Source organism: Oratosquilla oratoria, chromosome 36, assembly GCF_046742065.1.
Source record: "Oratosquilla oratoria isolate Oo_2021 chromosome 36, ASM4674206v1, whole genome shotgun sequence".
NCBI lineage: Eukaryota > Metazoa > Arthropoda > Malacostraca > Stomatopoda > Squillidae > Oratosquilla > Oratosquilla oratoria.
The window spans coordinates 28,801,718-28,825,642 of record NC_134812.1 but is presented as its reverse complement, the minus strand read 5'-3'; the positions used below and the strand labels follow the sequence as shown (position 1 = coordinate 28,825,642).

Below are 23,925 nucleotides of genomic sequence, written 5' to 3'. Positions count from 1 at the left end.
ATTCGAGTGCGTGTGTAGATGTGGGTGCAAGGGGGCATGTACCTTTGCGAAATTTCAACAGGAACATTGGAAATGAACCTGTGCTCCCGATTGAATTTCGCAAACCATAGTTGGGGAACAACCGAAGACGATGACGTTAGTCTAAAATCCCCTTTGAACTCTGAGCAAAACCGGGGGAATCCCGCTCCATTCCATGCGAGCTAGTGCACGAAGAGGACGAGGGAGGAAGGGAGGGGGGAGAGGTGAATAGCGTTGCGCACCATATAAGCCACCGCAGACGTGGACGGACACACTTGGTCTGATATTGCAACAAGAGGACGAACAGTGTCCCTCATCTTGTCAGCGCATCCACTCTTTTCAGTAGAAAATTACCTCTTGGAAGAATCTTCGATTGTTCACGTGATATTCTCCGACCTGCAAAATGAAAGTCCTATGTGCCTTGCTCATGTCCTACCTCGTCTTGGTGGCGGGTAAACACCTTAAAGGTGGTGCTGCGAGCGGAAGTGGCGGCGCTACAAATACTCGATTCTTCGGAGGACGTCCCCATCATGCACAGGGCCTTCCCTTTGGGTCACCTGGAATAGGAGGTGCTGGTCACTTCGGAGGGAGACCCCATGACGGAAGACCTCCTTTCGGTCACCAAGGCGTGGGTCACGGGATTGGCGGTGGAATTGTTCCTCCTGTCGCCCCCAGCAGCAACTGCCGCTACTGGTGCAAGACTCCTGAAGGAGCGGCCTACTGCTGTGAGAGCGTCAACCAACCAGCTGACCCCATCGCCACGCAGATCGTTAAGCCCGGTCAGTGCCCGCCAGTGAGGCCCGTGTGTCCTCGCATCTTTGGGCCTCCCATCACCTGCTCGAATGACGGAGCTTGCAGTGGCGTGGACAAGTGCTGCTTTGACAGGTGTCTTGGTGAGCACGTGTGCAAGGCGCCTCTTGGATATGGACGATAATAATCTTTTAAAGTAGTTCATCATAAGAAGCTTGGGGCCTCAGCCGAGGCTTTTGCTCTGCATCATCACTCAATCCAACCTATTTATTTCATAGTTATGGAGACGATACAACGTGCGTTTATGCATAATTCAAAGATACATATCTATTTTGAATAAAAACCAAACTCGTATCATGTATATTTGTAACCTCTTATTTGAGACACGGATTCTATGTTGCTACAAAAATCAATTTCCTGTCTTGTCATTAGAGACCCATGCTAAATTTTTAATGGCAACTTGAAGCACGGCACAGTACCTCTTGACCTCAGCTTTTGTCAACACTGACACAGTAATGAGCTCTGAAGGCTGGAAGTTTCTAACAATGAAAGAAAATCATCTAATGAGTTATCTTATTTTCTTTCTGTGACTGTTACCAAAGAGTTGGTCGAAATTGTCGCTTACCCTGTGTAGAATGGGAAATTGTCTCGACTAAATGAAATTGGATACTATTTGTATCACGTTAGTTGGCAATTGTATACTTTTCATTGATTCGGTGGAGTTAATTTGGTGAACATTTTGAAAGAGTTTGTCACAAATAGATTAAGGAAAACTCGTTCACGTTTTGACTGACCTGTGTTTGTGTGTGTGTGTGTGTGTGTGTGTGTTGTGTGTGTGTATGTATGTATTTTCATGTGTGTGTGCGTGGTCGATCGGCGCTTGGTCGTGGACTCTTCACAAAGGTACTTTTCAAATCTTTTAGTTCCAGTGACTATTATGCGGTCACCATTGAACAGAATAAGTGATACGGAATTTTCATTTTACTTTTGGACAAGGTCATTGTATCATTTTAAAATTTTGAAGAATTTTATGTATTACTTGGATAATGTTCCTTAAATATTTGTCATTATTTCCATAAATTCTATGTTATTCAACATGTACCCTTAGGTGGGAAACCCTCTTGTAGAGTATTTTAAGACAAGAAGAAATCGTGCATCAACTACTTATACCTTCTTCGTCAATTCGCTATTCATATCTTCGGATTTTCTGACCCTGTCCGATAATTCTCTCTTTAAAGTTCAGATTCAAACATTATCTTTAGAAGTACTTAAACAAGGATGTACCTGGCTGCATTAGATTCAGTAAAATTCCTTCCTGTCGGGTCCTTGAGACTTTGTGATGGTCAATTACATGGGAGTTATCTTCTGAATTGATAATACCATAGTCCTCCAACCCCTTATTACTGTCCTGTACTATTTTTCTGAATATTCACTTTCTTTTCTCATCTACCCTGTAGTGGGGGGAAAGAATGCTGCCACCAAGTTTTCCCACTTGAGTCGTACGAGGTGGCAAAAAATTGGATGGGGATAGGACTAGGAATCCTACTACCTGTAGCCCCAGAGGGGACATTCCTAAAAAAAGTAAACGCATAAGAGGGTCATAGGAAGTACTTTGTAAATATCTCTTAAATTCATCATACATCGATTAATTTATAGTGCCCTCCGAGCAGCTTATATAGAAGGAATTCCTTAAACTAAAAATGTCTAAACCTTAGATACATAACGAGTTAAAATGCAAATTTTCTTCCTGTGAGAAAATTGCCCAATTCTAGCTCCAGAGCCAAAAATTATAATAACTAAATCTAACCAGCCTAATCCTAAGGAGAAGTCAGTTTTAAGTAGACTTTTGCTCCCAAAAAGTGTCACTATTTTTTCAGATTTTTTCATCTTTATTTCCAAATTTTAGGTGGTCTACTCTACAAAACTTGAAATGTGCTATAAAAATGGTTACGATATTACACCCTAATGCATACATACACACACACACACACACACACACACACACACACACACCCACACACACACACCCACACACACACACACACACACACATATATATATATATATATATATATAGACACACACACACACATATATATATATATCTATTATAATAAATAGTAGCCTTTGTCTGTCTGTCTGATTGTTTCTTTGTTTGTTTGTACACGAACTCCTCCTATGGTTTAGAGATAGACCCACATAACCATATATATTCTGATACCCTATCACTCCAGGTACTTGAATAACTATATTTCATAAAAAAAAAAAAAAATGGTTAGGGTTAAGGGTTAAAGTTAGGAGGTTTACGCAGGAGGTTTATGTAGTATCCCCTGAAGTCGCGTAGTATTTGTTGTGACTTGAGAATTAATATGATAAAACAAACCATTGTATGTATCCATAAATATTATTTACATTTGTGATATTAATGTTGCCACGAATCATGATAGCTTTTGTAAGAAGAAAGCATGTTTATGGAAAATGATTGTATAATTTGACCAAGTGTTGAAATTTTGGTTATTTTCATTTAATTTTTGTGCTGAAGGAAATATTTCATTCACAAATTCCTACGTTTTTTGCTGATAAACCCCTATAACTTCATATATTCTGAAGATAAACTAGAAACATTTCTTTACGTTTCAGCTGTAGACATTTATTGTCAAACCAAACACGCACACACATGTACATACACACGCAAACAAAAGAATATGTACACATAATATTTGTGTTTGTGTATGCATATTTTTTCAAACCAGGGTTTCCCAACTTCAGAAGGGGGGTTGCACACCTGAGAGGGGGAGTATTTAAAGCTATATCTAATTAAAAAAAAAAAATTGGTTAGGGTCAAGGATTAAAGTTAGGTGGTTTATGGTGAGGAAACACGCCACTACTGTAGTCCCCACTTAAATTATTATTTTTGTAACATAAGAATCAACATAATTAAACAAACAATTGTATGTGTTCATATTATCTATATTTGTGAAATTAATGTTGCCACAAACCATGATAGCTTTTGTAAGAAAAACTTATTCAAATGTAAAATGATTGTATAATTTTACCAAATGTTGAAATATTGCTTATTTTTATTTAATTTTAGTTAGGCGGAAGTTTATCATTTACAGACTCTTCCTAGGTTTTTCCAAATAAATCACTATAACCATATGTATTCTGAAGATAAATATAGTAGATACATTTCTTCACCTTTTAACTGTAGCCATTCATTGTCAATCCACACACACACTCACACACGCAGGCAAAAGAATGTGCACATGATATTTGTGTTTGTCTATGCATGTATTTTCAAACTAAGGTTTCCCAACCTTCGGTTAGGGGGGGCACATCTGGTAGGGGGAGTGTTTAAAGCTTTATTTCATTAAAAATATTTTGGTTAGAGTTAAAGGTTAAAGTTAGGTATGGTATGGTTAGGTTAGGGATTATTCACGAGCTCGCAGCAACGCGCGGGTATTGGCTAGTGTATATATAAATATATATATATATATATATATATATATATATATATATATATATATATATATATATATATGTATATATGGTCACTTCCAACATGCTGTCACTCCCCTTGTACATCTCATCACCTTACATTTGCACACATTTATCTTAAGCTTCATTTTTTTCGCACACCTTCCCAAACTCTGTCACTAACTTCCTCAATCCCTCCTATGATTCTGCTACAAGCGCAGTGTTTTCAGCAAACAACAATTGCTTTATCTCCCACTTTTCTCCATTTTCTTTAACCATCTCCAACTCCTGACCCACCACCCTTGCATTCAGCTCTCGCACCACCCCATCCATGTATAGATTGAACCTCCGGGACGACATAATACATCCCTGACGAAGTCCAACCATTACCTCAAATCACTCACTCTCTCTATTTACTGTCGTAAAAACTCTTGACTGCTCTTAAAAGCTTTCCTCCTATCCCATACATCTGCAGTACCTCAAAGGATTACAAAGGCGGAGCATGCCGACAGGAGACCTCATTCAATGGGCCGTTGGGAACCGCTACTTACAAAAATTAAAGGTCCAAAGAAATGCACCTAAGCCGGCTTGGGTGCAGTGAAGCCACCACCACTCGTGACCACACCCTATGTCAATACGCCCCAACCCCACCCTCCACCTCCTCCCACCCACTCCATCCATTCTCCCCCCAACAGACCTCGCACCCCCCTAACCCCCAACCCCTCTCCCCCCGACCCTCTCCTTCCCGTCTTAATGAGAAGCCAACCCCTCCTATTAATCCCTCTCCCACTACCCCTTCCACAACCCAAGCCGGCTAGGTTTGTATATATAAGTCACCAACCGACGATTTACTTCGTCATTTCTTTGGACCTTAAATTTTCGTAAGTAGCGGTCCCCAACGGCCCATGTATCGAGATAGGATTTGTATTATTGCTGATTTATTGATATCTATTTCCATAATTGTGAATTTTGTTTAGGTTAACACCTTTTTTCTTTATTTCTGTATGTCGATAATATTTATGTTACAGATTTTCCTGAAGATGTCTCTTTGCAGACGAAACGTTGAATAAATAAATAATTTTGACAACGTGGTTTATGCCCACCATCCAAATGGCAGAGTATCGATTAGAAAGCTAGAGAATATCCATAAGAAGATTAACAACCCACTTAATGCTGTCGATTTTAACAACACACACACACACATGTATATATATATATATATGTATATATATATATATATATATTTATATATATATATATATATATATATATATATATATACACGAGTATGAAACACGTGCATGTGTGGATATATTCGCCTCTGTGGCAACTAAGTGAACCCCTCGTCAAACTCTGAAGACTTTACACATTTTGAACCCTGCTTCCAGGAAAGATCTGTTATGACGTAGAACAGAAAATCCCCTGGACAAGTAGGAGGTGAGGCAAAGCGGGTGGGAATACCAGTTCTTTAAACCTGAGAGTAGCAAACGGGGGGGTGAGGAAGGGGGTGGATGGAGGGAATACTGGGACCGGTATCCGCTATATAAGCAAAAGCGGGACGAGAGCAGACACACACGAACCTCAAGCTTCCACCTCCACAGAACCTCAAGCTTCCACCTCCACAGAACCTCAAGCTTCCACCTCCACATACACAAAACACACACCAAATAACTACAGATCTTTTTCCAGTAACAACTACACAGAATCCCATGATCACCCAAACACAGAAAACACTCAGAATAACACCCAAGAAGACCAAACTAACAAACGAAACAAAAGAAATAACTCACAACAAAAACAATCAAAAACTAATAAAAGATAATAAAAACACATGTTAGAACAAGTAACCATAATACAACATAACGTACTAAAATGGACACTTCACAGAAGAAACGAGCTGAGCAACTATTACCTGAAGATATCTCCAGAAGTAATATTACTCAACTCCACAGGCAAACAAAACATAAAGATATGGAACTATAACACACACTCACTAAACACATACAATGAAGACAACGCCGGCATAGCAATAGCAATAAGAAAAGGAATATCATACAAACTACTAGACTCATTTCAGGAGGAAGTTCTAGCAATAGAACTCCAAACTCAAAAAGGACCAATAATCATTGCCACCACATACTTACCCCCTCGCAGACTACATTTCCCGACACAAGACATACTCAGTCTCATGCGCAAACAAATTCCAGTCTACCTAATAGGAGACTTAAACGCACATCACATTTCACTAGGACACAGTTACAACGACACTCTAGGCATAACTATTTACAAATACATCCAACAAAACCACATGACTTATCTTGGCCCTGATTTCCACACTTACATTTCACATCAACGAGTAGGAAAACCAGACATCATTCTCGCAAACAGACACCACCACCTAATACATAGTATAAGACAAGGCGACCTAACGTCCTCAGACCATTTACCAATAGAAATTAAACTCTCCACCAAACCCATCCTCATACCAACAACACCGAAACATAATTTCTCTAAAGTAAAATGGAAAGACTTCAAGACCACATTAGAAAACACCATCAATACACATAACATACATAGACAATCTCACACATTATCCCACACAACAAAAGACACAAAATACATAGACGAAAAACTAAACATATTCTACAATTGGTTACAGACAGCCATCCGCCTACATATACCAATCTCCACTTACCGTAAACTTCCTTCACCCAAAACAACAGATAAAATCAAACTACTACAATGGAAATATAAAACAATATTAACAAACACAAGAAATGGATTCTGGAATCCTAACACCAAAACACAAATCAGACTAATCCAACAAGACCTAATAGAAGAAAGCAAAAAACTATACAACGAAACATGGAACAATTTAATGAACAAAATCAACATAAACACCAAAAACCCAAAACTTTTCTGGAATGACATAAAAAGACTAACAGGTACCAACACAACTAACATCCCATACATAAAAGAAAACAACACAAAATACCATACTGACAAAGAAAAAGAAACAGCATTCCGCAAACACTGGGAGAACACATTCAAAATCACTCCGGAAGAAAACATACAATTTGACCAAACACACGAACAAGTAATACTAGCTCACTTACAACAACATTCACAAGATCTCACCCCACATGACATAGTAGATCTAAATAGACTAGACCCAGAAAACACAATAACACAGCCAATAATATCACACGACATCAAAACCACAATAAAAAACATGAAAAATAAAACACCAGGACAATCAGGAATAAACAAAATTATTTTAAAACACGTACCAGACAACATGCTTGATTACTTAACAACAACACTAAACGAAACATTAAGCCTAGGATACTTCCCAAACATATTCAAACACTCCACACTCATATTCATCCCAAAGCAGAACAAACAGACAACAAACGTAGGGAACTACAGACCAATTTCTCTTCTAGAAGTACCAGCCAAAATATTCGAAAGAATCATAACAAACAGACTATACACTCACTTAGTAAACAACAACCAAATCAACCCAAACCAACACGGATTCACTCCAGGAAGAGGCACACACACAGCACTAGCAACACTTTACGAACACATCGCCAACAGCCAAAAACACAAACAAGGATGCAACATAGTTTCAAGAGACATTTCAAAAGCTTTTGATAAAGTCTGGCACGAAGGACTTAAATATAAGATACTACAGATCAACTTACCAGACCCCATAAACAAACTTATATGCAATTACTTAGACAACAGAACATCAAACATAAAAATAAATACTTATACAGGACCAACATTCAAACTACACAGTGGAGTACCACAAGGAAGCATAATATCACCATCACTATTCAACCTTTACACAAGAGACATACCAAAACCCTCACCACACTGCTTCCAAATACAATACGCAGACGACCTTACACAAATTATCACCTACCCCAAACACAAAAGTAGAAATATGTTAGCCAAAAAGACAGAAAGAGAAATAAAAACAATAGACACATTTGAAAAGAAATGGAAAATAGCCACAAATAAAACAAAATTCCAAATACTCTCCATTTCCGCACGCAAACCAACACCAATCACAATAGAAGGAAATAACATACCATTCAAAAAACAATTAATCACACTAGGAGCACGCATAGGAACACAAGGCATAAGACCACACATAAACACACGTATAAAGTTAGCTAACAACACAAATAAAAAACTAAAAAGATTTAAAAAACTAAACACAAAAATCCAATTAAAACTATACAAGACACTAATAAGGCCACAATTAGAATACCCTCCAATACTCAACACCACATTAAACAACAGCACATACAAGCAAATACAAGCTACACAAAACAAGATCATAAGAAAAGCACACAAACACACACCGCCTTACAACACAACAATGGAACAACTACACAAACAAGATAAAATAGAACCTCTTAACACAAGATGCCACAGACTAGGAAAGAAAACATGGAATAGCCTTACAACCGTCAATCAAGACCTTATAACTCAGAGCAACAAACTAGACACAGACAACATTCCTGACCACCACTGGTGGCCAAGAATTTCCCCTAGAATAAACACCAATCCACCCACACCATATTACAGCTAATTCTAATCTACACACACATCCAATAAACAAATCATATTTAAACTAAAACTTAAATATATTTAATTTGTCAATATCAATGTCATTATGTGTAGTGAGGTAGCGTGTCAACCACACGTGTCGTCACTTAAATAATATGCACCAAAAATCTTGCTTCAATAAATTCATTTTTGACTCCTTTGCTTACATAAATTCTTAACTTCAAATCAGTTCAATAGTGTAATTAAGATAAACATTAATCATAGTCTAATTAAGACAAATTGCCGTGCATATTATTCCAATGTTTTATAATTATGTATATGTGCATACATATGTGTGAAAGTGGTTACACTGTATTCACATGTATGTATGAAAAAAAAAAAAAAAAAAAAGATAACACGTGCGATATACTGAAATCAAATTACCATCAAATAATAAATATAAAAGGAGAACGCCAAAGAACAAATAACTAACTAAAGAGATAAATAAAAAATTAATAAATAACATCACAAACTCCCTGAGGAGCCGGTTTAAAAAATCGCACTTGTTATCAAAACATATGCATGTACATACTGAGTAAATTCCGACCCTCCCCTTGCTAGTGGGCACCATTAATACCCAAACAACCAATACCCCTTAAATTCAATAACCTATATAAAGGCAAACTAAAACATGCATATAATAACAATAAAAAAAAAAAAAAAAAAAAAAAAAAAAAAAAATGCGTACGCACCCCCCTGGTCAACCTCATACGCCCTTCTAACAAAATGACCAACACGACCGTCCAAACATATAAAAAACCATGCAAGTGGGTCTGCCCCACTCTGTTATACTTAACTTCCTTCATTTTCATTACTGTCGTCTTCTACTAACACCCCAACCCTCCTCCTTAAACCCAGCTTCAAACTATCTATCCCCCCCCCTTTTGTTGTTGTTGTTTGTTGCAGACACACACGACCTTCCAGCTTCATCTGCGCAACACCGCGAGTAAGCAGCCGAGCATCATATAAGCCTTATTTTCACGCAGAAGTTTTCCTTGTGAAAGGTTTCTACTCCGTTGATCACCGACATTCATAATGAAAGTCCTGTGCGTCCTGCTCATGTCCCTCGCCTTGGTGGCGGGTAAGAATCTCAAGGACAACAAAGGTGATTCTGCGAGTGGAAGTGGTGGAGCTGCAAATACTCGATTCTTTGGAGGACATCCTCCTCATGCACAAGGTCCTCCCTTCGGAGCCCCTGGTCTTGGAGGTGCTGGTCACTTCGGAGGGAGACCCCATGTCGGAAGACCTCCTTTCGGTCACCAAGGCCATCCCGTAGTCGGCGGCGTCGGTCACGGGATCGGCAGTGGAGTTGATCCTCCTGTTGCCCCCAGTAGCAACTGCCGATACTGGTGCAAGACTCCTGAAGGAGCGGCCTACTGCTGTGAGAGCGCCAACCAACCAGCCGACCCCATCGCCACGCAGATCGTCAAGCCCGGTCAGTGCCCACCAGTGAGGCCCGTGTGCCCACGTATCTTCGGACCTCCCATCACCTGCTCGAATGACGGAGCGTGCAGTGGTGTGGACAAGTGCTGCTTCGACAGATGTCTTGGAGAGCACGTGTGCAAGGCGCCCCTTGGATATGGACGATGAAAGGCTAAGGTCTCCTTCCCAATCTTCTCTATAATTTTGTACAAAAAAATCTATTTATTGCAAATAAATTGTTAATTACATTCACTATCTTTGTTGTAACCTTCAAATCAAACCTATGAAATTCCAGGAACCATGAAAGTTTATTTCGTGACTGATGTTTCTTGTAAAGTTAGTATGAAAGAGTGTGCCCCAGGAAGTGGTCAGCTATTGCAGTTAAAGACCCCCACCTTTGTCAGGGGCTCGTGACGGGCGCCGATAGTCACCTAAGGTCATGTTGGGGTCATTTTGGTTTCCAGTGCATCAGAGAAGCAAGATATCATTACAAGAGTTTTTCCTCTGGAAATGATATCCCTTTTGAAAATAAATTAATAGATAAACGAATAATTAAAAACGTCGCCGGAGGGCATTCTCTCCAATCACCTTTGCAACTGAGAAGGATTTGGCTTGATTCTCAACGGCACATAATGACCATCATTTTGTCTGGTCAGTTGAGGGAAAAAGTGATTAAGACAACAGATCTTAATTGTTATAGTTAAGGTTTACTCGATAATGATGCCTACTATGATAGACTAATTGTCGGTAGTAAGTTATGATTGGACATTGAATCTAATTTTGGATGTGTTTACAGTTAAATGAATAAAAATATCCATTTGTCAGGCATCATTCTCTACTAATCGGAGTGCTCAAACTGTTATCTTTTACACACCAGCGGCCATTGTCCCCTACATAGATTTTGTTGTGAATAAATTCAGACTGGTTCTTCCTTTAGTTCTCTGCTAATGACTGTGTCCAATAATTCCCATTATTTTAAAACTCGAACCTCAACTACCCAAATCTAAGAAAAACCAAACCAAACCTAACGTAACCTAACTTTATTTAATTTAACGTACTTTAACGTACTCTAACATAACCTAAACCTAACGTCTCTTAACCTAATTTAAACCTAAGCTAAACCCAGTTGAATAATATCCACTTCAACCTCGCCCATACGAACAATCCCACCCACCTCCGCCAAACCCTGAAGTAGTCACGTGGTTGGAAGGGAATGGAAAGAATTTCTTTATTGATTTCGAAGCCTCTTCTCCCCGTCCTCTGGGCCTGCCTGATGGGAAACTTTGGAAAGTTTCGTGGATATAATTTTAAAGTTGGGAGCCTGTGAAGAAGAAAATAAGCTTACTTCTGGTCGTGAGAGGATCGGGGAGAACAAGGAGGAGGAGGAGAAGGAGGAGGAGGAGGTATTGGATTCGAATGAGGCTGGGATTGAGCTCAAGGAGAGACAAAAAACCGGGTTTGCCTCAGGCTTTGTAGTCACCGAGGGTAGTTTCAGCGCAAACAGATGCATGGTTCATAATTTTTACTTTTTGATAACACCAACCAATCTTATTTACTGAATATGACGGCAACGGAAATATTTCCATTTAAGAAAAGATGCAGTACATTTCCCTATCATCCTCGATATTATGTTTTTAACATGCCAGAATGTGTACGAGAAACCACACGACCACATTAATCGTTAAGCTCTAGTATGCAGATGGTGCTACATTCATCAACCACTCGCACCAAAGATTCTTACATTAAGGGCCATTTGCACGGTCAAACACTTTGACAAACCCGGTTTGTCAGACAAGTGTTTGAAGTGATGTTTGACCGTGTGAATGGGGCATTTGGTCGTCAAACACGTTTGTCGAAAGTGTTTGACAACCAAATATCCTATTTGTACGGTGAAATATCACTTCAAACACTTGTTTGACAAACCGGGTTTGTCAAACCATTTGGCCGTCTAAATGCCCCTTTAGGGTAGGTTTGGTAGTGAATACCAACAAAATAGAAGTCTACTGTTAACTCACTGGCTAGAGTGCACTAATCTTAACCCTGGAAATAAATAACAGAAAGACCCGTTAGTATAAAACAGAAATAATACATGTGAAGTCAATGGAATATACTGAGTGCTAAATTATATCACAATTAATCTTACATTTAATAAAACAAATAGTCTGACAGAGCCCTAATATAGTAGGGACGATACTTTACCAGTAAAAAAAAAAATTACCCTCTACTCACTCTTTTATTTATTCATTTATTTCTATTTCCGTTTTAGCACCTTTTTAGATGAATATAAACTTCCCATTTTCTAACATAAATAATCTTTACCAAAATCAAGAAAATCACGGGTAGAGTAAAACATTACTCACAACTAACGAGAAACAGAGCTTGATACAAGGATGGGAGACACGTGTTAGATGAAATGCAGTAAACCAATTAATGACTGCCTGGTAAGGAGCATAGAGGTATAAGGATTGAATCTATAACATACAACGAAAAAGGTGAGGACATATTCTTCCATAGGAAGTACTCTGTAAATATCTTGTAAATTTGTAATACATCTATCAACTGATAGTGCCCTCCGAGTAACTTACAACGAAGGAATTCCTCAATCTGAAATTACCCAGCATTAGATACATAATGAGTTAAAACAAATTTTTCTTCCTGTACGGGGCAGAAACATGGAACATAAGGAAGGAAGAGAGGAGGAGTTTTAATGTGTTTGAGATGAGGTGCCTGAGAAGTATGGATAGAGTGAGAAATGAGGAGGAGAGAAAGGATTACAAAGGATTACAAAGGAGGATCATGCCCACAGGAGACCTTTTGATTCATAACTAGGTCGGATGCGAAATTAAATTACAATAATGATAAATAAATAAATAAACAAATAAAACGTCATAACAGCACAAATAATAATAAATAAAATAAATAAATGCATGGAACAATAATGATAAATGATAAATTATAATAATGATAAATGAACAATCAAACAAATAAAACATCATAACAACACAAATAATAATAAACAAAATAAATAGATGCATGGGTATAGCTTAATAAAATCATCTGGCGTTTGCATAGACGAAATATTAGTTGGGAGCCACTGGGACTTATTGGTGGCACGCTAGGCCAGTATGCTACCTGCCTCCGCTAATTCGACTGAGTAGAAACGACTTCTGTTACAATATTGTAGAATTCCGCAAGAACCTCTCAACAATGTATCTATCAATCGTATAGGTTCAGCTTCTCTTCGTTCGTCATTCATCTTCTTAACGCAATAGTAATTTGACATTTGAAAATTTGAAAAACAAAAGATCGTAACCAAAGTCGGCTCCACTCAGACGAAGTCGCAAAAGCAATCATCACGCTAGCGAGAAGTGGTTGGTTGCTATGGTTACTGATAAAACAAACATGACTGTTGAAGCCTTAGTTCTGAAGATTCATATCACTGAATCCCGATTCTTTTATTATTTTTGTTCACACCTTAGGGGAAAAAATAAATAAAGCATAAAAGAAAATTGTCAAGCTCGCTCTTCGTCAATTTCTTGATAAAAAACAAATAATTTTATTCAGCTGAGGGCACGCCCATTGAAGTCCAAATAATTTCACTCAATTTGTTGACTTATGGCTCTTGCTGACCTGCAACTAATCTTTTTAGCCCAAGTAAAGATACGCCCAAAATTTTTCAGAGACCCATTAGACCTTCCATGTTTCGTAATGAAGCCCTTTAAAAAAGAAAGCCCATAAGAGCTTTTTAATGCCAAAAAGGTCTCTTCAATGACCTTAGCGTGTTGTAGTCCATAATCTTTTTGGCCCAAGTAAAGATACGCCCAGAATTTTTCAGAGCTCATTAGACTTTTCCATGTTTCGCAATGAAGCCCTTTAAAAAAGAAAACCCATAACAGCTTTTTGATGCCAAAAAGGTCTCCTCAATGACCTTAGCGTGTTTTAGCCCACAATCTTTTTAGCCTAAGTAAAGATACGCCCAAATTTTTTCAGAGCTCATTAAATTTTTCCATATTTCGTAATGAAGCCCTTTAAAAAAAGAAAGCCCATAACAGCTTTTTAATGCCAAAAAGGTCTCTTTATTGACCTTAGCGTATTGGACTCTTGCCCATAGAGTCAATAACGGGTAACGTCGGTCCCTTTATGGCTGCCCAAGCCATGTCATCTTGAATTGGACTTGACTGTCGTCCTTAGAGTCATTTAAGGGGAGCGCCGCGCCGTTCCCATTGTGGCTGCCCAAGCCACTCTTCTTCTGGACGCTCTTCATCGGCGTCTGACCCCCTGGAGGGACGCTTCCTGCTGAGCCGTCGATCGGAAATTCTTCTGCGCCCAACTTGTTGGTCTTCCGCAGGGCAGGGTCACTCTCGGGTAGAAACATGCTCATGACGCAGATTGATATTACAATAAAAATAACATTATTATTATTATTATCATTGTTGTTATTGTTATCATCATCATCATTATTATTATTATTATTATTATTATTATTATTATTATTATTATTATTACTATTATTATTATTATTATTATTATTATTACTATTATTATTATTATTATTATTATTATTATTATTATTATTATTATTATTATTATTATTATTATTATTATTATTATTATTATTATCATTATTATTATTATTATTATTATATTATTATTATTATTATTATTATTATTATTATTATTATTATTATTATTATTATTATTATTATTATTATTATTATTATTATTATTATTATATTATTATTATTATTATTATTATTATTATTATTATTATTATTATTATATTATTATTATTATTATTATTATTATTATTATTATTATTATTATTATTATTATTATTATTATTATTATTATTATTATTATTATTATTATTATTATTATTATATTATTATTATTATTATTATTATTATTATTATTATTATTATTATTATTATTATTATTATTATTATTATTATTATTATTATTATTATTATTATTATTATTATTATTATTATTATTATTATTATTATTATTATTATTATTATTATTATTATTATTATTATTATTATTATTATTATTATTATTATTATTATTATTATTATTATTATTATCATGATTATTATTATTATTATCATTATTGTCATTATTATCATTATTGTCGGGAATAAAAGCCGGTTGGCAGGTAACCACCAAAAATATTCGAACTGTGCCGGCTATAGTAATCGAAATGAAAAAGGGATTGTCGGTGGGAACGAGAGAGGGAATAAAGACCATATGGCTTGCAATAGATAGAGAAAATAATGGAATCCGGCCGGCAAAAATAGCAGAAAATAAAATAGGCGGGACGGTGAGAACGAAAAAGGGAATAAAAGACGGAGGACTTGCAAGAAGAACCGAAAATAATGTAATTCGGCCGTCAGAAATTATAAGCCGGTGAGAACGAAGGCGGGAATAAAGGCCACTTGCCGATAAGAACCACCGAAAATAATGGAAGTCGACCAAGTCGACCAAACCAAACCAAACCAAAACAAACAAAAACTAACCTAATTTAACTTAACCTATCCTAATCTAACCTAGCCTAATTCAACGTAGCCTCCCCTCCCCTAACCTCCCCTAACCTGAGCTTAAACCTAAACATAGGTCTAACCTTAACCCAACTAAACAATATGCACTATCATCTCGCCCATATGACCAATGCCACCATCTCCCCTGCCCCTTGAGTGGAGGAGTGTGGAGGAGTTTCTTTTGCAACTTCAAGTTCTCTCCTCTGGAATTGCTTTCTTGTCCGTGCCTGGGTTCCCCACACCTACGCTATTGCCGAAAACTTTTTTCATCCTCATTTGTCATTATGTTTTCCCAGACCGGGATGTCTAATTCGTTCTTTCTGACTGAATTATAATTATTTTTATATATATGATAGTGGAGTTACATTTTCATAATCAAATTAACACTAGGAGTCGTAGGGGAATGGTTATTATTATATATTTTTTTATCTTGATCCCAAACGGGAGACTCCTGGTGTTGGACTGAGAATCACCGTCGGTTTGGCCAGGAGGTAGCCTCCGCAGGGAAGAGGAATACCTACCACGAAATAAGCGACCCCTGCGGTGGTTGGAGGCGATCAATTGGACAATGAAATTGTAGTGCCAATTATCATACCCACATGGCACCAAGGGAAGCTGAAGAGGACGAGTCATAAGGGGTGGGATAGAAGAGGAGCTGAAGGAAGGGAGGAACGAGAATGGAATTGTATATCATTACGTGGGTTGATCTGTCAACAATCATAAAAAGAAAGAAAAAATGCTGTGAAAATGAGAAGTTTATGATAGCAAATTTGATCCAAGTGCTCGAAGAGTCAGGTTTAACAGAAGTCAACGGTATTTATCATTATAACTGATGTATTTTACAATGCGCTCACGAAGGGACTTCCAATGTGCCGTTCCGTCTAAGATAATCATAATTAAACTTATGCACGCCAGGATAGACAATCATATCACACTACGCACACATTACTAAATTGTGATTTTTATCAATATAGTAACTTCGACAAAAACACTACTTTACTTGTGACATGGTAAACTACATATCTAAAAGAATGAGAGGCCTTGATTCGACTCCCGGTAAGTGATAGGCAAGAGACCAAGCCACACTTTCGCGACTTTTCAACCTTTCCCTGCAATGGCAGGCATTAGAGATAAAATAGAGTAGTGCTGCAATTCAGCGCTAATGCCAAGGCAGTATGATCGATTTGAATATACAGCCATATGTGTTTCAACAGGACTAAAACTCAAGATACTCTTCTCATCGTACAGACCCCTTTCCGAAGTCAGATTAAGTCTGAGTGATGAAGTAGGAAGACTGTAACACCATCAGTGTACCAAAATGGCCGTACACATGCTCACGTGAGTGTACTTGCACGTATACAGGTACAACTGCGAATGCAAGTGCGTGTGTAGATGTGGGTGCAATGGAGCATGTCCATTTGCGAAATTTCAACAGGAACATTGGAAATGAACCTGTGCTCCCGATTGAATTCCGCAAACCATAGTTGGGGAACAACCGAAGACGATGACGTCAGTCTAAAATCCCCTTTGAACTCTGAGCAAAACCGGGGGAATCCCGCTCCATTCCATGCGAGCTAGTGCACGAAGAGGACGAGGGAGGAAGAGAGGGGGGAGAGGTGAATAGCGTTGCGCACCATATAAGCCACCGCAGACGTGGACGGACACACTTGGCCTTAAATTGCAACAAGAGGACGTACAGTGTCCCTCATCTTGTCAGCGCATCCACTCTTTTCAGTAGAAAATTACCTCTAGGAAGAATCTTCGATTGTTCACGTGATATTCTCCGACCTGCAGAATGAAAGTCCTATGTGCCTTGCTCATGTCCTACCTCGTCTTGGTGGCGGGTAAACACCTTAAAAGTGGTGCTGCGAGCGGAAGTGGCGGCGCTACAAGTACTAGATTCTTCGGAGGACGTCCCCATCATGCACAGGGCCTTCCCTTTGGGTCACCTGGAATAGGAGGTGCTGGTCACTTCGGAGGGAGACCCCATGACGGAAGACCTCCTTTCGGTCACCAAGGCGTGGGTCACGGGATTGGCGGTGGAATTGTTCCTCCTGTCGCCTCCAGTAGCAACTGCCGTTACTGGTGCAAGACTCCTGAAGGAGCGGCCTACTGCTGTGAGAGCAGCAACCAACCAGCTGACCCCATCGCCACGCAGATCGTTAAGCCCGGTCAGTGCCCGCCAGTGAGGCCCGTGTGCCCACGCATCTTCGGACCTCCCATCACCTGCTCGAATGACGGAGCTTGCAGTGGCGTGGACAAGTGCTGCTTCGACAGATGTCTTGGTGAGCACGTGTGCAAGGCGCCTCTTGGATATGGACGATAATAATCTTTTAAAGTAGCTCATCATAAGAAGCTTGGGGCCTCAGCCGAGGCTTTTGCTCTGCATCATCAATCAATCCAACCTATTTATTTCATAGTTATGGAGACGATACAACGTGCGTTTATGCATAATCAAAAGATACATATTTATTTTGAATAAAAATCAAACTCGTATCATGTATATTTGTAACCTCTTATTTGAAACACGGATTCTATGTTGCTACAAAAATCAAGTTCCTGTCATGTCATTAGAGACCCATGCTCAATTTTTAATGGCTTCTTGAAGCACGGCACAGTACCTCTTGACCTCAGCTTTTGTCAACACTGACAAAGTAATGAGCTCTGAAGGCTGGGAGTTTCTAACAATGAAAGAAAATCATCTAATGAGTTATCTTATTTTTTTTCTGTGACTGTTACCAAAGAGTTGGTCGAGATTGTCGCTTACCCTGTGTAGAATGGGAAATTGTCTCGACTAAACGAAATTGGATACTATTTGTATCACGTCAGTTGACAATTGTATACTTTTCATTGATTTGGTGGAGTTAATTTGGTGGACATTTTGAAAGAGTTTGTCACAAGTAGATTAAGGAAAACTGAGATGTTATCCTTAATCTGCTCGTTTACGTTTTGACTGACCTGTGTTTGTTTGTGTGTGTGAGTGTGGTTGTGTGTGCGTGTATGTACGTGGTCGATCGGCGCTTGGTCGTGGACTCTTCACAAAGGTACTTTTCAAATCTTTTAGTTCCAGTGACTATTATGCGGTCACCATTGAACAGAATAAGTGATACGGAATTTTCATTTTACTTTTGGACAAGGTCATTGTATCATTTTAAAATTTTGAAGAATTTTATGTATTACTTGGATAATGTTCCTTAAATATTTGTCATTATTTCCATAAATTCTATGTTATTCAACATGTACCCTTAGGTGGGAAACCCTCTTGTAGAGTATTTTAACACAAGAAGAAAACGTGTATCAACTCCTTATACCTTCTTCGTCAATTCGCTATTCATATCTTCGGATTTTCTGACCCTGTCCGATCATTCTTTCTTTAAAGTTCAGATTCAAACATTATCTTTAGAAGTACTTAAACAAGGATGTACCTGGCTGCATTAGATTCAGTAAAATTCCTTCCTGTCGGGTCCTTGAGACTTTGTGATGGTCAATTACATGGGAGTTATCTTCCTAATTGATAATACCATAGTCCTCCAACCCCTTGTTACTGTCCTGTACTATTTTTCTGAATATTCACTTTCTTTTCTCGCCTACCCTGTGGTGGGGGGAGAGAATGCTGCCACCAAGTTTTCCCACTTGAGTCGTACGAGGTGACAAAAAATGGACGGGGATAGGACTAATCCTACTACCTGTAGCCCCAGAGGGTACATTCCTAAAAAAAGTAAAGGGATAAGAGGGTAATAGGAAGTACTTTGTAAATACCACTTAAATTCATCATACATCGATTAATTTATAGTGCCCTCCGAGTAGCTTACATAGAAGGAATTTCTCAATCTAAAAATGCCTAAACCTTAGTTATATAACGAGTTAAAATGCAAATTTTCTTCCTGTGAGAAAATGGCCCAATTCTAGCTCCAGAGCCAAAATCTATAATAATTAAATATAACCAGCCTAATCCTAAGGAGAAGTCAGTTTTAAGTAGGCTTTTGGTCCCAAAAAGTGTCACTATTTCTTCAGATTTTTTCATCTTTATTTCCAAATTTTGATTGGTCTACTCTACAAAACCTGAAATGTGATATAAAAATGGTTACGATACTACACCCTAATACATACATACATACATTCATACATACATATATACATACATACATACATACATACATACATACATACATACAAGAAGAAAGCATGTTTATGGAAAATGATTGTATAATTTTACCAAATGTTGAAATATTGGTTATTTTTATTTAATTTTTGTGCGGGCGGAAATAGTTCATTCACAAACTCTTACGTTTTTGGAGAGAAACCCCTATAACTTTACATATTCTGAAGATAAATAAAGTAGAAACATTTCTTCACCTTTCAGTTGTAGACATACACACGCACACAAAAGAGTGTGTACACATGATATTTGTGTTTGTGTATGCATATATTTTCAAACTAGGGTTTCCCAGCTTCGGGAGGGGGATTGCACACCTGCGAGGAGGAGTATTTAAAGCTATATTTAATAAAAAAAAATATTTTGGTTAGGGTTAAGGGTTAAAGTTAGGTGGTTTATGGTGAGGGAACACGCCACTACTGTAGTCCCACATTAAGTTATTATTTTTCTAACATAAGAATCAATATAATTAAACAAACCATTGTATGTGTTCACGAATATCATTTATATTTGTGAAATTAATGTTACCACAAATCATGATAGCTTTTGCAAGAAAAAAATCCTCCAAATGTAAAATGATTGCATAATTTTACCAAATGTTTAGATATTGCTTATTTTCATTTAATTTTAGTGCGGTGGAAATTCATCATTTACAAAATCTTCCTAGGTTTTTCCAAATAAACCCCTATAACCATATATATTTTGAAGATAAATAAAGTAGATACATTTCTTCACCTTTTAGCTATAGAAATTTATTGTCAATCCACACACACACTCACACACGCACGCAAAAGAATGTGCATATGATATTTGTATTTGTGTATGCATGTATTTTCAAACTAGGGTTTCCCAACCTTCGGGTAGGGGGGGCGCACATCTAGGAGGGGGAATGTTTAAAGCTATATTCAATTTAAAATATTTTGGTTAGGGTTAAGGGTTAAAGTTAGGTATGGTATGGTTTGGTTAGGGATTATTCACGAACTCGCAGCAACGCGTGGGTAATTGGCTAGTATATGTATATGTGTATATATATATATATATATATATATATATATGTATATATATATATACATATATATATATATATATATGTATATATATATATATGCCTGCTGTCACCCTCTCTCCTTGTACATCTCATCACCTTACATTTGCCCACATTTATCTTCAGCTTCCTATTTTCACGCACCTCAAACTCTGTCACTAACTTCCATAATCCCTCCTCTGATCCTGCTACAAGCGTAGTGTTTTCAGCAAACAACAATTGGGTTATTTCCCACTTTTCTTAATTTTCTTTAACCATCTCCAACTCCTGACCCAATCCATGTATAGATTGAACAGCCAGGGCGACATAACACACCCCTGACGAAGTCCAACCATTACCTCAAATCACTCACTCTCTCCATTTCTAATCCTAACACAAGCCCTACTACTCTCGTAAAAACTCTTGACTGCTCTTAAAAGGTTTCCTCCTATCCCATACATCTGCAGGAGCTCCCACATTGCCTTCCTGTCTACCCTGTCGTAAGCCTTTTCCAAATCCATAAAAGCCCAAAAAACATCCTTACCTTTCCATATATATATATATATATATATATATATATATATATATATATATATAATATATAAATATATAAATATATATGTATGTATGTATGTATATATATATGTATATATATATATATATATATATATATATATATATATATATATATATATATATATATATACGAGTATGAAACACGTGCGTGTGTTGATATATTCGCCTATGTAGTAACTAAGTGAACCCCTCGTCAATCTCTGAAGACTTTACACATTTTGAACCCTGTTTCCAGGAAAGATCTGTTATGACGTAGAACAGAAAATCCCCTCGACAAGTAGGAGGTGAGGCAAAGCGGAGGGAATACCAGTTCTTTAAAACTGAGAGTAGCAAAGGGGGAGGTGAGGAAGGGGGTGGAGGGAGGGAATAGTGGGACCGGTATCCGATATATAAGCAAAGGCGGGACGAGAGCAGACACACACGACCTTCCAGCTTCATCTGCGCAACACAGCGAGGAAGCAGCCGAGCATCATATACGCCTTATTTTCCCGCAGAAGTTTTCATTGTGAAAGGTTTCTACTCTGCTAATCACTGACCTTCATAATGAAAGTCCTGTGCGTCCTGCTCATGTCCCTCGCCTTGGTGGCGGGTAAGAAACTCAAAGACGACAAGGGTAATGCTGCGAGTGGAAGTGGTGGAGCTGGAAATACTCGATTCTTTGGGGGACATCCCCCTCATGCACAAGGTCCTCCCATCGGAGCCCCTGGTCTTGGAGGTGCTGGTCACTTCGGAGGGAGACCCCATGTCGGAAGACCTCCTTTCGGTCACCAAGGACATCCCGTAGTCGGCGGCGTCGGTCACGGGATCGTCGGTGGAGTTGTTCCTCCTGTCGCCCCCAGTAGCAACTGCCGTTACTGGTGCAAGACTCCTGAAGGAGCGGCCTACTGCTGTGAGACCAACAACCAACCAGCCGACCCCATCGCAACACAGATCGTCAAACCCGGTCAGTGCCCACCAGTCAGGCCCGTGTGTCCGCGCATCTTCGGACCTCCCATCACCTGCTCGAATGACGGAGCGTGCAGTGGCGTGGACAAGTGCTGCTTTGACAGATGTCTTGGTGAGCACGTGTGCAAGGCGCCTCTTGGATATGGACGATGAAAGGCTAAGGTCTCCTTCCCAATCTTCTTCTCAAGAATTTTGTACAAAAAAATCTATTTATTGCAAATAAATTGTTAATTACATTCACTATCTTTGTTGTAACCTTCAAATCTAACCTACGAAATTCCTGGAACCGTGAAAGTTTATTTCCTGACTGATGTTTCTTGTAAAGTTAGTATGAAAGAGTGTGCCCCAGGAAGTGGTCAGCTATTACAGCTAAAGTCCTCCACCTTTGTCAGGGGCTCGTGGCGGGCACCGATAGTCACCTAAGGTCATGTTGGGGTCATTTTGATTTCCATTGCATCAGAGAAGCAAGATATCATTACAAGAGTTTTTCCTCTGGAAACGATATCGCTTTTGAAAATAGATTAACAGATAAACGAATAAGTAAAAGACGTCGCCGGAGGGCATTGTCCCCAATCGCCTTTGTAACTGAGAAGGATTTGGCTTGATTCTCAACGGCACATAATGACCATCATTTAGTCTGGTCAGTTGAGGGAAAAAGTGATTAAGACAACAGATCTTAATTGTTATAGTTAAGGTTTACTCGATAATGATGCCAACTATGATAGACTAATTGTCGGTAGTAAGTTATTATTGGACATTGAATCTAATTTTGGATGTGTTTACAGTTAAATGAATAAAAATATCCATTTGTCAGGCATCATTCTCTACTAATCGGAGTGCTCAAACTATTATCTTTTACACACCAGCGGCCATTGTCCCCTACATAAATTTTGTTGTGAATAAATTCAGATTGGTTCTTCCTTTATTTCTCTGCTAATGACTGTGTCCAATAATTCCCGTTATTTTAAAACTCGGACTTCAACTACCCAAAACTAAGAAAAACCAAACAAAGCCTAACGTAACCTAACTTGACCTAACGTAACGTACTTTAACGTACCCTAACATAACCCAAACCTAACGTCCCTTAACCTAATCTAAACCTAAGCTAAACCCAGCTGAACAATATCCACTTCAACCTCGCCCATACGAACAATCCCACCCATCTCTGCCAAACCCTAAGTAGTCACGTTGTTGGAAGAGAATGAAAAGAATTTCTTTATTGATTTCAAAGCCTCTCCTCCCCGTTCTCTTGGCCTGACTGATGGGAAACTTTGGAAAGTTTCGTGGAAATATTTTTAAAGTTGGGAGACTGTGAAGAAGAAAATAAGCTCACTTGTGGTCGTGAGAGGATCGGGGAGAAGGAGGAGGAGGTGGAGGAGGAGGAGGAGGAGGAG

General features: G+C 38.4%; 4 protein-coding genes across 4 annotated transcripts; all 4 read left to right on the top strand.

Moving 5' to 3' along the window:
* Positions 1 to 294: 294 nt before the first annotated feature.
* Positions 295 to 1,135, top strand: LOC143019170 (uncharacterized). Its single transcript, XM_076174864.1, has one exon. The coding sequence runs from the start codon at positions 422 to 424 to the stop codon at positions 950 to 952; it is 531 nt and encodes a 176-aa protein (XP_076030979.1). The 5' UTR covers positions 295 to 421; the 3' UTR covers positions 953 to 1,135.
* An 8,768-nt stretch (positions 1,136 to 9,903) lies between these two features.
* LOC143019083 (uncharacterized) lies at positions 9,904 to 10,458 on the top strand. The gene has a single exon (XM_076174781.1). The coding sequence runs from the start codon at positions 9,904 to 9,906 to the stop codon at positions 10,456 to 10,458; it is 555 nt and encodes a 184-aa protein (XP_076030896.1).
* A 7,055-nt stretch (positions 10,459 to 17,513) lies between these two features.
* LOC143019169 (uncharacterized) lies at positions 17,514 to 18,237 on the top strand. The gene has a single exon (XM_076174863.1). It carries the CDS (start codon positions 17,626 to 17,628, stop codon positions 18,154 to 18,156), a length of 531 nt encoding a protein of 176 aa, XP_076030978.1. The 5' UTR covers positions 17,514 to 17,625; the 3' UTR covers positions 18,157 to 18,237.
* A 3,733-nt stretch (positions 18,238 to 21,970) lies between these two features.
* Positions 21,971 to 22,740, top strand: LOC143019168 (uncharacterized). The gene has a single exon (XM_076174861.1). It carries the CDS (start codon positions 22,130 to 22,132, stop codon positions 22,682 to 22,684), a length of 555 nt encoding a protein of 184 aa, XP_076030976.1. The 5' UTR covers positions 21,971 to 22,129; the 3' UTR covers positions 22,685 to 22,740.
* The last annotated feature ends 1,185 nt before the right edge of the window (positions 22,741 to 23,925 follow it).